Raw genomic sequence first — 17,415 nt, 5'->3', positions numbered from 1 at the left:
TATCCGGGTCCCAGGTTGTTGTGCCGGTCGCGGCTGGTCGAGCTGGTGTCTGCGGTGTGAGGCCCAGGGTTGTCAAGATTGCAGGGATTTCTTCTGGGGATCGTATCAGATGGGTGGTCCCGTTCCTGTTTACTTGTAAGGTGCCCAGGGGTCCCCATTTATAGGATATTCCGGCGGTACGTAGTTGAGATGTCAGGGGAGCCATGGTCCTGCGCCACTACAATGTAGCTTTAGATAAGTCTTGGTAAAACGAGAGGTGAGAGTTCTCAAATTGTACCGGAGCTTTTCCCCGCAGGGTTGACATAATGCGGTTCCGGTCTGCGTATGATACGCATTTCACGATGGTGTCCCTTGGCGTTACAGTGGTACTTTGTGGATTCCTGGCAATTCGGTAGACCCCATCTAGAATCAACTTCTTAGCGGCCCCCGGTGGTAGTATGGCTGCCAGTAGCCTCCGTACATAATGGGGTAATTCCTCCGCTGTTATCTCTGCGGGTATTCCGCAGATTTTAACGTGGGTGCGGCGGTGGCGGTCCTCCACTGCTGTCAGTTGCATGAACATAGAGTGCTGTGTTCCTTGGAGCTGGCGGACCGTGGCGCCAAGCGCAGTAATTGCTGTTTGTACCTCACGTATAGTGCCTTCTGTGGCCTGTACCCTGGTGGCGACTGCCTTGATCTCCCTTTGTGCTAAGGCCCTGTCTGCTGCTATCATACTGTGCAGGTCTGTTAATAAGGCCTTGAGGTCGTCCTTTGTGGCTGGTGCCGATCCCCCTGTGAGCACTTGGGAGGGCTGTGTCATAGCCTCAGGTGTCTGGCCGGGCCCTGTGCTCTGGGCCTCCAGCGATTGCTGGGATGAGGCTGCGTCTGGGTGTTCCCCTGTCTGGCTTGTTTTGCCCTGTTGGGGTTTTTGGAGCATAGCTCCGATGTCCCTACCTTCAGGCTTCTGTGATCGTCGGCCCATGGTACAATCTGGAGGTGGAGAGGGTGAGTTACGGGCGTACCCGGGTGTGTATGCCAGTGGGCCGCCCAGGAGTGTCTCCAGGGAGAAGCGTGGCGGTTGTAGGTAGGCCGCAGCCTTGCGTTTCGGCGTGGGTCGCCCTGTGGGATACCGGAACGGCATCAATCGGTGCAGCGTTTCACCCTGGGCGGGATGGTGAGGTGCCCGGTACTGGGTGGTGTCAGGGTTCGACGGAATGTCCCGGTGTAGGAGTGAGTGTCGGGAGCCAACAGATATGGCGTCCGGCTCGTCCCGCTAGCAAGCTCCGCCCCCGATCCCCTGCTGATTTTGATAGTTTGTCCACTGACAAAGAAATGATCAGTCTACAATTTTAATGGTATTTTAACAGTGAGAGACAGAATAAAAAAAAAAAAAAATCCAGACAATTTTTTATAAATTGATTTGCATGTCAAGGAGTGAAATAAGTATCTGATCCCCTATCAATCAGCAAGATTTCTGGCTCCCAGGTGTCTTTTATACAGGTAACAAGCTGAGATTAGGAGCAGTCTCTTAAAGGGAGTGCTCCTAATCTCAGCTCGTTACCTGTATAAAGACACCTGTCCAAAGAAGCAATCAATCAGATTCTAAACTCTCCACCATGGCCAAGACCAAAGAGCTGTCCAAGGATGTCAGGGACAAAATTGTAGACCTACGCAAGGCTGGAATTGGTTACAAGACCATCACCAAGCAGCTTGGTGAGAAGGTGGCAACAGTTGGTGCGATTATTCGCAAATGGAAGAAACAGAAAATAACTGTCAGTCTCCCTCGGTCTGGTGCTCCATGCAAGATCATGAAAGATGGAGTTTCAATGATCATGAGAACAGTGAGGAATCACCCCACAACTACACGGGAGGATCTTGTTAATGATCTTAAGGCAGCTGGGACCATGGTCGCCAAGAAAACAATTGGTAACACACTAAGCCATGAAGGACTGAAATCCTGCAGCACCCGCAAGGTCCCCCTTCTCAAGAAAGCACATGTACAGGCCCATCTGAAGTTTGCCATTGAACATCTAAATGATTCAGAGGAGAACTGGGTGAAAGTGTTGTGGTCAGATGAGACCAAAATCGAGTTCTTTGGCATCAACTCAACTCGCCGAGTTTGGAGGAGGAGGAGGAATGCTGCCTATGACCTCAAGAACACCATCCCCAACGTCAAACATGGAAGTGGAAACATTATGCTTTGGGGGTGTTTTTCTGCTACGGGGACAGGACAACAGAACTGCATTAAAGGGACGATAGACGGGGCAATGTACCATCAAATCGTGGGTGAGAACCTCCTTCCCTCAGCCAGGGCATTGAAAATGGCTCGTGGACGGGTATTCCAACATGACTATGACCCAAAACACACAGCCAAGGCAACAAATGAGGGGCTCAAGAAGAAGCACATTAAGGTCCTGGAGTGGCCTAGCAAGTCTCCAGATCTTAATCCCACAGAAAATCTGTGGAGGGAGCTGAAGGTTCGAGTTGCCAAACATTAGCTTTGAAACCTTAATAACTTGGAGAGTATCTGCAAAGAGGAGTGGGACAAAATCCCTCCTGAGATGTGTGCAAACCTGGTGACCAACTACAAGAAATGTCTGACCTCTGTGCAGGGCCGGTGCAAGGATTCTTACCGCCCTAGGCAACAATCCATTTTGCTGCCCCCTCATGAATGCAACTGCATTCTTTCAGAGATTTATTCACTAAATACTGAATTGCAAAGAAGTGATATTTAGGGAAGACAACGCATTAGAAATTAAACCTTATAGTCATCCAGACCACTTCAGCTCGTTGAAGTGGTCTGGGTGCCGTGTCCCTATTGCACTTAGTGCTGCAATCTAAAACATTGCAGTTTTAGAGAAACTGCCTAAGTCTGCCTCCAGTGACTGTCTGCTAGACAGCCACTTTACCACTTCCTTGGTCTGGTAACTGACGCTGGACATCATACTCTGCATGAGGACATCAAGCGTCAGCTATATCCCCATAGGAAAGCATTGATACAATGCTTTGCTATGGGGAGGTTCTAATACACGTGGCACTCGATGTGCATGCGCATTTGGGCCTCCTTATCAGTAGCATGGAGGAGGCAGAGCCACAACCCAGCAAAAAGGGACATTAGTACATGTAAGTAAATAAAGGGCCTTTAACCCTTTATTCACTGCAGTGGGGGGAAGGCACGAAGGAGGGGGGATGCAGAGGGAGCTATAGTGCCAGGAACACAGCTTTGCATTACTGGCACTATTGTATCCGTTTAAGTGAGAAATGTAGAAAACAGAAACGTCTTCGGGAGACATTTAGAGAACATTTAGAGAACAGAGACTAATACATACAGCAAGTGTGTTGGTCAGTGTGATACTGACATACACAGTGTCACTTACATATTCTCCCTGAAGTACACACACAGTGTCACTTACACACTCAGTAACACACTCTCACTGACTTACACAGTATAACACACACTTTCACTGATGTATACACACAGCATCACTTACACACTCAGTAACACTCACTGACATGCTGTCAGGATTACAATTGATCCAACACACGGTATTAGTATCACACTAGGTATAATCATAACGTCTAACCGGACCTTAGAATGGCCGGACTTAACATATAGGAGAATAGTTGGAATACCAGCCGAGGTTAGGAACACAGAACGAAACACAGTTGCAAGGAATAGCCAATAGTCATGGATACCATAAATCAGGGAAGTCAGAACGAAGCCAAAGTCAATAACTAAAGAAACACGATCAGGAACACACTCTCGGATAACCAGCTAAGGGAAACCACGACAGGGCAATGAGCAGAAGAAATGGGTGAGTTTAAGTATCCCTCTTGTGAATCAGATTGGCAGTATCCGGCCTATGACCCCAAAACATGCGCGTGCATCCTCTGCCTCACGTCACCCGAACATCGATGTTGTTACCATCGTGGACAGACGTGGGGCCACATAACAGTATGGATCCCCAGTGGCTGACGTCCACTGACATGTTCCCAAAAGCCCGGTCTTATGGCATAGGACCGCCGAGCAGCACTTTTCCTATTCCTGGAAAGGTGATTTATGTTGGGCATAGCATATGGAGAGGATGTATATGTGACACATGCACAGCGTCACTTACACAATCTCACTGAGATAGACAGTGTTACTTATACACTCACTGACATTCAGAGTATCACTAACACACTCTCACTGACATACGCAAACAGTGTCACATACACACTCTCAATAACACACACTCTCACTGACATACACACAGTGTCACTTACACACTAACAAACACACACACTTTCACAAACACACACACTCTCACTAACACACACAGTGTCACTTACACACTCTCACTAACACACACTCTCTCGAACATACAGTAACTTACTCACTCTTACTAACACACACTCACTAACACACACACTGTCATTCAAACAAAAACTCACACCACTTTACATATAGCCACACACACCAATTTACAATTATCTACAAAATAATCAGTTCCCCTTACCTGCAGATGGGCCACACCTAAGTGATGTGAATGGAGAGAAAGAAGAGTAGCACCCTCCAGCCTGCAGGAAGCCTTTTTGTTCCTGGGGAGGGGGGAGCAGGAGAGCCGTGCACTGTGTGCACAGGCTGCTTCCTGTTCCTCTCAGAGTGCTTCCGGTTTTCACAGGCAGGGGGCAGCCGGGATACCAGGTCATGTCCTGGCTTCCCCTGCCTGCAGGAAGCACATTGCTTTCCTGGGTGCTGGGGTTACAGTAAACCCCACTCCCTGAGCAGGTAACGGGCTGCAGATGGAGCCCAGCAGCTGGATGGCTGTGCTTGGGGGTGGCCGAGAAGCTGCTCGCGCAGTACACCAGCCCAGAAAGCAGCAGGGCAGCCCACCGGGAAACCTCTGGGGGCGCCCCCAACAGGCCGGCGCCCATAGGCGAATGTCTTATTTGCCTAATGGTAGTGCCGGCCCTGCCTCTGTGATTGCCAACAAGGGTTTTGCCACCAAGTACTAAGTCGAACGGGTCAAATACTTATTTCACTCATTGACATGCAAATCAATTTATAACTTTTTTGACATATGTTTTTCTGGATTTTTTCTTTTTGTTATTTTCACTGTTAAAATACACCTACCATTAAAATTATAGGCTGATCGTTTCTTTGTCAGTGGGCAAACGTTCAAAATCAGCAGGGGATCAAATACTTTTTTCCCTCACTGTATTGCTAACTTTTTTCTTGTTGCAGTGCTTTGTTCTTCAATCATACAAACTGCCCATTACCAGACCTCCCAACTGTCCCACTTTTGGTGGGACAGTCCTGATTTCGGGTTCATATACTGTCACTCCGCTTTAGTTCCCTGGTGTCCAGTTCTGCAAAGACCATGCAGAGACTGCTTCAGCAGCACTCCATGCATGGAACTGGAGATTAGGGGCCAGGAAGCTGGCTGACATTGGGGCTGTCACTAGTGATGCCTCCTCAAGGGCATGCCCATTCCATCCCAAATCTGCGACCCAGGATGTTGGGCGGTATGCATTACTGCTAGTTTTATTGTTGTGAGGCTCTGTGATAAACTCACTACAAATTTGACTGCAGTGGAGCACTTATGTACACTTCACATCACTGTGAATTTCATTGCTGTGGAGTTCTGTTATACACTTACGCACATTAAATATTTTGAACTAATAGATAAATGGTATGCCAACGTAGATGACGCAGGGTTGGTAATCCAACATATTCTTTCCACACAAAAGAGTGAACTTTTTTATTCCTACACTGATGAAGCACAACATTAAAACCACTGACAGGTGAAGTGGATAACATTGGTTATAGCGTTACAGTGGCCCCTGTCGTGGGGTGGGATATATTAGGCAGCAATGAAAAGTCAAGTTCCTGAATTTAACGTGTTGGAAGCAGGAAAAATGGACAAGTGAAAATATCCGAGTGACTTTGACAATGGCTAAATAGTGATGGCTAGATGACTGTGTCAGAGCATCTCCAAAACAGCAAGTCTTGTTGGGTGTTCCCAGTATGCAGTGGTTAGTACTTACCAGTTGTCCTACCTTTCACCTGTGGTGCAAGGAAGTACAATTAGTGAACTGGCATCAGGGTCATGGGTTCCCAAAGCTCATTGATACACGTGGGGTGCAAAGCCAAGCACATCTTGTACGATCACCCAGAGGAGCTACTGTAGCTCAAAGCTCTGAAAAGCTTAATGCTGGCCATGATAGAAAGGTGTCAGAACACACAGTTCATCGCAGTTTGCTGTGTATGGGTCTGCATTGCTGAAAACTGTCCAGAGTACAGTATAATGACCCCTGTCCACCGCCAAAAGCGTCTTTAATAGGGATGTGAGAATCAGAACTGGAACCTGGTCTGATAAATCATGTCTACTTTTAGAATAGGCGGATGGCCGTGTGCATCTGTGTCATTTACCTGGGGAAGAGAAGGAAGCCGGATGCACTATTGGAAGAAGGCAGGACGTCGGAGGCACTTTTATGCTCAGGGCAATGCTCTGCTGGGAAACCTTGGGCCCTGACTTTCATGTCAATGTTACTTTGACACATACAACCTACATAGAGATTGTTGCAGACCACATACCACACACACACACACCTTCATGGCAATGGTGTTACCTGATGGTTGTGATAATGCATCCTGCCACACTGTAAAAATTGTTCAGGAATGGTTTGAGGAACCTAACAAAGATTTCAATGTGTTGCCTTGGCCTCCAAATTCCCCAGACCTCAATCCAACTGAGCATCTATGGGATGTGGCTGAACAACAAATCCGATCCATGGAGGCCCAACCTCGCATCTTGCAGGAATAAAAGGATCTGCTGCTAACGTTTTGTTTCCAAATACCACATGACACGTTCAGAGGTCTTGTGGGATCCAAGCCTCAACGCATCAGAGCAGTTCTGGAATCACAAGGGTGATCTACATAATATTAGGCAGGTGGCTTTAATGTTGTGGCTGATCAATGTGTAATACCACTAGATTGTATCTAGTTCAAACAAATACTCAATAACCTTTTGTTTTAGTGATAGTTTGTTGCTCAGTGGTTTTCTGTTATATCTCTACATTAAAATTGTTCTGCGGTATATGTATAAGTATATGTGCTACACAGGTACCAATATTGGTAATAACATAAATATGCGTTTAAATTAAAATTACTTGCCAGGGAAGGAAGACATATCCATTGCATTTTTGAACTGTGTGAAGTGAAAGGAATATTTGGGGTGTATGGTTCAGGAAGGAGGTACTACACAACATTATAGTAGTTCCTGAATTGTTTGACACTGGAAGAAAAGGTCAGTCGATAGAAGTTGTGACACTCTGCCCCAGAAAGATGCGATAAGGAGCAGGAAATTTGATATATCTTGAGCAGTGCAAACCAATGCTATTAGCTGGCGTTCCCGAATCAACTCCTGAATGTGGTCTTCTGCTGCAATATGTTATGTGCTTGTCATAATAAAAAAAGAAATCTCTGCGCAGTAGCTGGTGACTATAAGTAATTCTCTGCCATACCAGCTGTAAACTATCTGCTAATTAAACAAACTGCGTGTTCCTGCACTTAAACCATAAAACACAGAATGTGGAAGCTATAAACCCCCAAGAGAAATTGGACATTACCATATTAACGCCACTCTTGCTAAGGCCATTAACATATAAAAAAACTCATTGGATGCAGTTTAAACGTTACTTAAGTATTAGCAGGCTGTGTGCTTTGTGTCTCGCAAGATTTCTTTTTTTTTCTCTGTTTTTTTTCCTGTTCTTACATTGACATAACTACTATGCTGATATAGTGATGTAGTTTTATCTCTGCTTTTTTTCCCCTTAATATCTTTTGCATTGTCTTACAGAAGCCAGAAAGTCATGGTTCGGGATTGAAAAGCCTTGCTATTAGATATTGGTAATTATATTTCCCATGATGCACTGTCAGCCTTCTTAATTGATGGTATAAGTACCGTGACAAGTGAACCAGTCATGAGAGGTCCACTTTAATGGAACACTCCGGGCACCATCATTCATTCATCGGAATTAAGTTGTTGTAGTGCCAGGAGGTCCCCCGGAAATAGTTTACCTTCAGGTTTTTAGCCCAGTGCTGGTCAGCTCTGTCACCTTTACAAAATGGTTTGAGAAAAATATGTACACTTCTCTATTTCAGGAATGAGGAGCTACTAATACTGCCAACAGCTTTCTGTTTCAGGCGTTGGACTCAAACGGATGTGTAGTTGGCAGAGCTGACCGGCGCCAGACTGAAGACTTTAAGAATAAACCATGCATTAATGGTTTAACCCCTGAAGGTAAGCCAGCACCAGGGACCTCCTGGCACCATAACAATGTAAATCTGATTAGGCTGTTATGGCTCCCGGAGTGTCCCTTTAAAGGACCACTATAGTGCCAGGAAAACAAACCTGTTCCCGCCGGGCTGAAGGGAGGGGTTAAAATCTTACCTTTCTCCAGTGCTGGGGACTCTCCTCCTCCTTTGATCGTCATCGGCTGAATGTGCATGGACGCTGGCGTCTTCTCACTGTAAAAATCACAGTGAGAAGCGCGGAAGTACCTCTAGCGGCTGTCAATGAGACAGCCACTAGAGGCTGGATTAACCCAAATGTAAACATAGCAGTTTCTCTGAAACTGCTTTGTTTACAGCAGGCAGGGTTAAACCTAGATGGACCTGGCACCCAGACCACTTCATTAAGCTGAAGTGGTCTGGGTGCCTATAATGGTCCTTTAAGTAGTAATATTGTAAAGATAAATTATACATTTACTTTTTTAAGGAAATATCCGTTCAGTTTATATATTCACTTGTTTAACCCCTTAAGGACACAGGACATGTGTGACATGTCATGATTCCCTTTTATTCCAGAAGTTTGGTCCTTAAGGGGTTAAGGAGATATCAATGCAGTACTTACCTCCTCTCCAGGAACAACAGGGCCACCATCATGCTACGTTTGTGGGAATTACACTAATGTAGCCCACATCCACTGGCTTGTCCTATGTCTCACTCTTCTACCCTAGAAACACTTCCCCAAAAAATGGTGCAACTCCGTTAAGACACCTTCTCAATAGCTCTGTTTCTCTTTTCTTTTTGCAAAGAGCAACACTTGGCAGAGGAATATCACAGCAACTACAATATGAAGACTCAAACTGCTGTGGCAGAGAGAAACAGAACGACCTATGGGAAGGTTCCCCTGTCACTCATTTGTTGGCATAGACAGCTATATCACGTATGTCTTGTGTGCTGAGAAACTGATTGACAGGTGAGGGTAGAGACCAAAATGTATTTAGAGTTCGTCAATCAATACATTTGCTAGCACAGTTTATAAAAATAAGTTTCTTGTCAATCAATTTAAAAACAATGTTGTGTGCACAATCACATATATACTTTATGGCTATACAAAGCGAGGAAAGGCATCGCTGCAGGAGTAGAACTGTACATATTAGTATGTGCAGGAGTAGAAATGTACATATTCAAGTACTTGTAGATGGTTCTTTGTTACAATTTGCATTCGTACATCATTCGTAAAATTCACACTTAACTGGTATGTGGAAAATAAATCTACAAACCTATTCTAAAAGGAGGGATTGTCACTACATGCCATATTAACATCAAAATATTTTACCAGGAAGGATATGTGAAATGTCTCTCCTACATTTCAAGTATGTCCAGGAATAAATATGCTGTTATTACCTATCTGAATAGTATTCATGCTATCGATCTTAGATGAAAGGAAGGCTGAGTATGCGCTGATAGGAATAAAACCTACCACACTGAGGGTTGAACAGGTTGAATTAGCATTATTGCAATAATCAGCTGAGTTATTTTACTGGCTACCCCTAGACAAGTACCATAGATAGATACATACCTTTTCCTTTGACTTGAGTCGAAGTCGCTCACGTTCTTCTTTTTGATGCTCTATCCACAAGTGTTGATATTTGTTCTCCATCAGGTCATAGATGGGCGTGGAAGGCCTAGATAAAAAAAAATTATAAACACAAACACTATTAAAAGGAAGTCACCTGCAGAAAGAAACATTTCATAGTTAAATTATATACTTTGCCATTGTTTAGATGCTTCTGACAAACCATGCTACACGTAAAAGGATCAGTAAGTTCTAATGAAAAATAAAACCTGATGGCATGTTTGGAAATGCAGAATCCTAAAACTCCACCAAAAAAAAGGGAGAGTGCGCAGCTTAGCGGACAAGGGCTCATGTATGATTGTGGGAATGGATGAAACATGATTGGCTGTTTGTTATGTGTGGGAGTGTTGTATGTGAGGAAGTGGGTGGTGACAAATTAAGCTGACCTCAGTGCCACTTAGGAGCCGGGCCAGCAACAGTTTCCCGTCCACCCTCCCTTTGTGATTTAGGCCAGGGGTGTTGTCACAGTGAGGAGGGGGGCATGTCCTTGCCAAATTGGGTGGGCGATGGTTTGCAGGTAGACGAGTAAGGGGATAATGGCCATGCCTCATCCTCCCCTGTCTCTTATGGTGAATCTTAAGGGGTACCTTGTTGGACGTGTCCCCACCGAGCTAAAAACTGGCTGGTGGGGAGCTTTATGGTCGAGTCCCCACCGAGCTAAAAGCCGGCTGGTGGGGAGCCCAAAAGGGAAGAGGAATATATTATGCCGAGGGGGGAGGTGAGAGCCCTTGGAAAGGGGTGAGTTAGATTGGCAAGGACGCTTTGATTACATTAAGGGGCAAACTGTATGACATTATGCAACGTTATTTATATGTTAATTTATGATAATTTTACTATGTACAGTTTTATACGTTTGGGTGAGTTATACAGTATTTGGATGTTTTAATAAATGCTGTGGCCTGTTATATCCAAGTTTTAGTGTCTGTCGTTATTTGAGGAATTAATGGTTGGTTTGAGGGGAATATCTTATCCAATGCCCACTACGTACATATAAGCATTTTTGCATTATGCCCACACAAAGTAGAAAAATAACCCAGTAAGTTTAAAATGTATAAATTATGTTACAAACGACTATTGCAGCCTGCAAATAATTCCTGTAATATGCTCACAGTAATCCCTCTTCTCTTTAAAATTTCAAAATCCAGTCATGCACGTAAATTAGATATTGTATCAGGTTGTTTTTACAAACTTTTCACAAATGTTACATAGTGTTGGAAGAGGTGGGGGGGGCAGCTATTTCATGCACACATGAACGAGCAATGGGTAAGGTAAGTGAAAAAATGAAAGTTAGTATATACAAACTGTTATGAGGGAGAGGGTTCGAGAAAAGTAGCTCCCCAGTACTACATTAAACACGATAACTTGTAGTTCACACTAGTAAATAAAAACAAGCAAATCTTTTGGCGGCCTGAATTGGATTGGAGGCACTGAAAGATTCAGTTGCGAATCTGCACCAAAATGACTGCAGCGATTTGGTGCTGCCTAATCAATCTAAGTCACCGATTCTAACGGGACAACATAGAAGAATTTGGACAGGTAATAAGGAAGTGAGACTTCCTCATTATAATTTTACAAGCTGAGTGGATGGACTCTGCGTACAGGAGAATATTCTGGTTTTTGTAAACCACTTAAAACGGTTTGAAAGAAATTATTAAACGTGAAGGGACAGCACCAAAGCCTCCTGGTACCATAACCATTTTAATAGATTGTTGTCGTCATATGGCACTAAAGTGTCCTTTAATTTAGTAAATTCCGTTTACATCTCTATTCAGGTTTTAGTGAATTATTAAATATATGGACTAGAACTATAGATGAAGGTAGGGCGTTTTAAAGAATTGCCCTCATAGGTCAACAGATCAGATGCAGAGTGATATAATAAAAACCTAGCTCTCTGTGCAGCAGTACCCTGCATCCTTCGTGTGGTTTACCTCGTAGTTTTTGCATACCCTGAATTATCCATTTCAATCTCAGTTGAAGCACATGCAAATAACAGCGCTTCTGACTAGCTGGTACGCTTTACCCCTGCTGTGAATTTTATTACTTAATTATTTGACTCTGCATGTAACAGAAGCTGCCTAATTTACAGCTGTGTTGTTTTAATGATGAAGGAAGAGGGACAAAGCTGATTGTATAGAATGAAGAACTACCACAGAGCCTTTCTGCAGATCACAACGAGAGATCCTTCCCTTGGTTGGCCCACCATAAACCTTTCAAGCTGTATGGATTTCTGCATGTCAACTTGGCCTTCTGTACTCGAGTTCTGCTCTATGTCATAATACAGACACCAGAATAGCTACTATCGTGTCTCTGCTAATTACATCAGTGTCAACCTTCCACCCACTCGATCAAAATTCTTTGCTATAGAGAAAAACATTTCAATGTTCACTAGCATAGTGCATTAGTGAACACTGTTCACAGTTCATTAAACTTGAAAATTCTGTGAAATAATTCTGAATTGCAAATTGAATGAATTACCTATTTTAGTCTCAAGTTTTGCCAACTGGATTTGAGTTGCTAAAATTCAGTGTTTATTGAATAATGCGTTTGTTTTCACGATTGTGTCCCTGCCATATTTGGGTCTATGCTGTCCAACATACATTGCCCATAATAAGCTGTATATCCCATTAATATAACTTAGAATCTGCTAAATGTCACCCAAAGGTTCCTAATTTGAAAAGAAGAAGGCAGGCTGAGAATCAGTGAAGACTCGAAATACAACATCTTAAGTGCTGACTGTTAGCCACCACTGATATCATGTTATTTATCCCCTGACCATATCTCGGAATTGATGGATGAGATAGAAAGATTCTGTACCTGAAAGCTGATCTGGCTGGCTAGGAATTATGGGAAAAATAGAACATGTAAACTGCCAACGGTTGGCTACCACTGCAATGGGCCTTCCTTGGCGACCCTGGGAAGCACCGCAAGTAATTCACTGCGCGTCTCTCACACTACCAAACAGTTAACCTAGACCCGGCGTTGGATAAAAGCCACATCATCGATACTATCCTGCTGGAATGTGTAGGAAACAAAACGCACCAGAGACCCTCCATAAAATGGAAATTATAATCCGAGAAAGCATTAAACTGACACCTTCCTTACGAGCGTGCGCGCGTGTGTGTATGAAAGCTGACACTTTGGATTTGTGTGTTAGCTCGCTTCCTTGCCAAATAAAGTCCCGCCGAGAATAGAAGGGCTCCTTTTATGGCGGGTCATCATCATATCTGCCAGCTCATTAAAACTTTTCGAGAAACACAGAAAGTTGCAGAGAGGCAGGGAGCCATCAGAGGCATCAGAGGAAGGATAGTTACACGCTCCTTGAAAGGTGTTTGAGAAGCAAGCCTTGGGTCTGACAAACTGGATTTTTTGTATGTCTCTCCGTTCACTGTGGGCAAAAATAATTGGTCATCAGTGACTACTAATTCAGTTCAGTAGCCAGAGGCAATTTTTTTCTTCGGAGAAAATCAATGACAGCGCTGAGCCCTTTTCAACGTGATACAGCTCAAGAGCAAGCCTTATTTAGCTCTTGATAAGCATTCCGTTCTAGACAGCTATTTTGTTAAAATAACATTAGAATATCTATATATGCACGCACGAGGCATGTGCATTTTCTTTTTCCCAGGTAACGCTCACACAAGGGTTTTTTCGATGACTCTGGACACCGAAGGATTTTTTGCCATATCTTACAAAACACTCTAATTTCCCAAAAGAAGTGATTTATTTATTTTTTTTTTTACAAAACTGTTTTTTTGTTTTAGTTTGATTGTATAGGTCCATGTATCATATCATGTCAGGCTTTACGAATTTACAGATCTGATTTTTTTTTTCTTATTTAATACTGACTTTTTTCTAATTACTTAAAATGTGTTCTTAAAATTATAATATTTGGTCTATGTGAGATCCACACAACTGTTTAGTTCCTGTATGTATAAAATGTTAACTATCACTTTAATTATTATTTTAGATATTTATTAAGAGCTTTGTTCACCCATCATTTGTAACTTTTTTTTTTTCTAATATCAATATATAATAATATGGTTACATTTCTATATATTTTATATATATATATTTTAAAAATGCTGTAACATTTGCATCATCTAGGCATTGGTTTGATTTTACACCTGATTTCCTTTCTTACATTGACAATTGATATTCATACCACTTGGTCTTTGCGAGGAGGGGCAAAAGTCCATTGCTGAGCTTGGCACATCCTTTAAAATCAGAAAAAAGACTCTCAGGGAGTGAGAATTCAAACTGAACTTCAAATTTAAGGCCAAAATCGGCAATTCGGAAAGATTCTCTAAGTCAGCTATTTTTCCAGTTTTGGCATACAATTAGAAATTCACTTTGAATTCTCTCTAATAAGCCACTGTATATGGAGCTGTAACTATAAAAGATATTATTAAAAAAAAAAAAGGAAAAAAGGGGTAGCACAATAAGGTATTTTGAAGAATAATTTCAGATTGTAAAAAAAAAAACAGAGTAATAAGGACGCAAAGACCAAGTGGTATGAATATCAATTGTCAACATAAGAAAGGAAATCAGGTGTAAAAATCGAACAAATGCCTAGATCCTCAGTAATGTAGATATTGTCGCAGGTAATCCTTTGTAAACTAGCCACCAACAGGGCTTTTGCAAATTCAAAGTTTTTGAATATGAACAAAAAAGTCTCATCGACGAAGATTTTTCTATTTCTGGTTACCTTAAAGCGGCACTGTCATGGCCGCATCTGTTTTTTTTTAACCCCCCTCCTGACATTTATTGACTTACCTAATCCCAGCACCGATGTCCCTCAGTGCTGGGCCATGGCTCCGACTCTTCTGTTACTGACAGGGGAGGGGCGCTAATGCGCATGCGTGACGAGTGCTGCACACGCATTAGGCCCTCCCCATAGTGAAGCATTGAACCAATGTTTTCCTATGGGGAAATAGCAGACGCTGGATGTCCTCATGTAGAGTGTGAGGATGTCCAGCGTCAGTTACCGGACCAAAAGTCTGTTAACATCCAGGAAGTGCCTCCACTGGCTGTCCAGTTTCTCTAAAACTGCAATGTTTTACATTGCAGCTTTAAGTGCAATAGGGACACTGCACCCAGACCACTTCAATGAGCTGAAGTGGTCTGGGTGCCTAAAGTGTCCCTTTAAATGTAGAATAAATGTATTTTTCTAATAAATGAAGTATTGAGAGTTTACAGTTGTTAATTTGTATTTTCCTCTTTACAAGTAGATGAAGTAACTGCAGCCAGAGACAGTTAACGAGAGTTTGTCATTTTTACTGTCCAGCTTGGGAACCCAATTGGAGACGTTAAACGTTTCAGTGACCGATAATTAACAATTTTTACACATTACGCTTTGTAGTACGGATACAGCCAGTAATCACGATTAAAACAGATCATTTGGCGTCTTACCAACTTGTTGCTAAATTAATTAAACAAGCATGGAAAAGAGTCCATAGTATGTCTAAATCATGCTATGCACTTAATCGTTCTTGTCAGGGACCTGAAATATATATTTGGCTTTAGTTTGTCTACCAATTTTGTCTATTGTATTGTAATATGTATTATATGTTGTCCAGGAACAACATAAGTCCATATAACTGACAAACATGTGCTTTATTTCTGATCCATGTATGTACTACTTCTGTTCAGTCGGTTGCTAATCACCGGTGAGCAGAGACCAAACAATAGACTCTACAGTCTGCCCTGCAGCCCCCTAATACCTATGTTTATCTCAGCAGGAAACCATAGGGATGATTAGAACCTAGGTAGACACAGTCCTGATCACCTGCACTGCCTGCTTGCAACCATCCCTTAATTGTTCCCATTTGACCAAAGGATCTGTCGGTTTAACAAAAGACAGAGCAGGAGGATGTACGAACACTACTTATCTGCATTCAAGTTGTCTTCTTCGGCTAATTAGCAAAAGAGGACCAGTGGGTTTTCTTTTGGAAAGTGTGTGACTTTGTGCATTATTTATTTACCATTTTGGTCTCTTAATTGTTAGAGGGTTGATGCATAAAAGACTCCTAATAGCAGTGAAGGGAGCTGTGTTTAGCTGCAAAGACTCTGTTTCAAATTTTGTACAGAGAGGTCATTTGTAGTTTATTTATGTTTTCTCTGCTATGGAATTAATTACTATTTCTGTTTAACTGTTACATGATATTGGGGTTGAGGTTCGGAGGTGTGCGTTTATCGGGAGACAAAAATCTTGTCAAAGCAAAAAAAAGTATATCTCTCCTAAAATACTCAAGTATAGCAGACTTTTTGTGCAATTCGTTTCGGTCTGAATGTGAATTTGAACGAATTTCGGGTACTTCCAAATGTCCGAATAGCTGAATTTGCCGAAGAGCCCAAGTTCCAAAGTTGTCAAAGTTCCGAAGTACAGTATTGCTTAAGTACTAATATACTTACCCAGTGGAAGAAGAAGAATGTTACACTGTATACAATTTTAAATAAAAAGTATACAAACATAGCCAGGATTCAGCTGTAAGCATTTGCCTGTGGCTGCTCACTGTAAAAAAAAAAAAAAAAAACATGTCCCTGAACGTACCCTAAAGTAAAATAAGGGGGGGGGGCTATTGCCTAAAAAACAATTAAGGGGGGACCTAAAGTCCTCCCCCCTGGTCCCCACCCCTGAGTGGTGGGTGGGGGCCCTAAATTAGAATAAGGGGGGGCCTAATGTCGTCCCCCCTGGCCCCCACCACTGAGCGGTGGGTGGGGACCCTAAATTAGAATAATGGGGGGACCTAATGTCCTCCACCCTGGCCCCCACCCCTGAGCGGTGGGTGGGGGCCCTAAAAAACAATTAGGGGGGAGACCCAATGGACCAATTTAAGTCTTTCAGCCTTTTGGTAGATAATTCCTTAGTAGGTTATCTACTTAGTGGGTTATCTACTAAGCGGCTGCAAGAGAAGTCCCGAAATGCTGAAGTGTCGAAGTGGCCGAAGTCCCGAACCGAACCAAAGACCCGAATTTCGAAATGCCGAACCGAACCGAAAATTTTCCCCATGCACATGCCTAATAATTTATTTCATACTTACTGTAATTTTTCTTTTTCTGGCTAACCGTTGCAGCATCGCGTATGTGTTAGCTCATCCCTCGGCTCTCAGAAAGGGGGGAAAAAATTGTATATGTCATCCCCTCCTCCAGGACCAAAGTCTAATTAGAAAACTCCATATAAAATACCTGAAGGAGTGATGCTGTAATGGAAAATAACCAATAAAATAAAATTACGGTAATCACGAAATACATTTTCTTGGCTCTCCATGGCAGCATCACTTATAGGTAACAACCAACGAGCTTGGAAAAAGTAGGGTTTAGGAATTGTAGAGGGTATTCTGCACCACAATGTTGAGGCAGAGACTGCTGCACCTCTTTTGGATCCCACTGGAATGTCAAACAATGAAGTTGATTTTCACTAAGCTGTTGAGCACTGTAGATAAGTAGACAAGCTCCTCACTACATCCACCTTGTGTAAAGTTTTTTTTTTTAATTCTTTATTTTTGTAGTGCATGGTTTAGTTAACAAG

The 17,415-nt window shown here is 42.8% G+C and overlaps 1 protein-coding gene across 1 annotated transcript in view; it reads right to left on the bottom strand.

Annotated features, from left to right (window-relative positions):
- The window catches only part of CFAP77 (cilia and flagella associated protein 77), a 198,171-nt gene that overhangs the window by 57,939 nt on the left and 122,817 nt on the right, over nt 1-17,415 (bottom strand). The window contains exon 4 of the mRNA XM_063432487.1: nt 9,834-9,939. Coding sequence (XP_063288557.1) covers nt 9,834-9,939 — 106 coding nt within the window. The remainder of the gene's footprint in view (nt 1-9,833; nt 9,940-17,415) is intronic.

This window comes from Pelobates fuscus, chromosome 9, assembly GCF_036172605.1.
Source record: "Pelobates fuscus isolate aPelFus1 chromosome 9, aPelFus1.pri, whole genome shotgun sequence".
NCBI classification, from domain to species: Eukaryota; Metazoa; Chordata; class Amphibia; order Anura; family Pelobatidae; genus Pelobates; species Pelobates fuscus.
The sequence above is the reverse complement of the archived record's forward strand: the minus strand, read 5'-3'. Positions and strand labels throughout refer to the sequence as shown.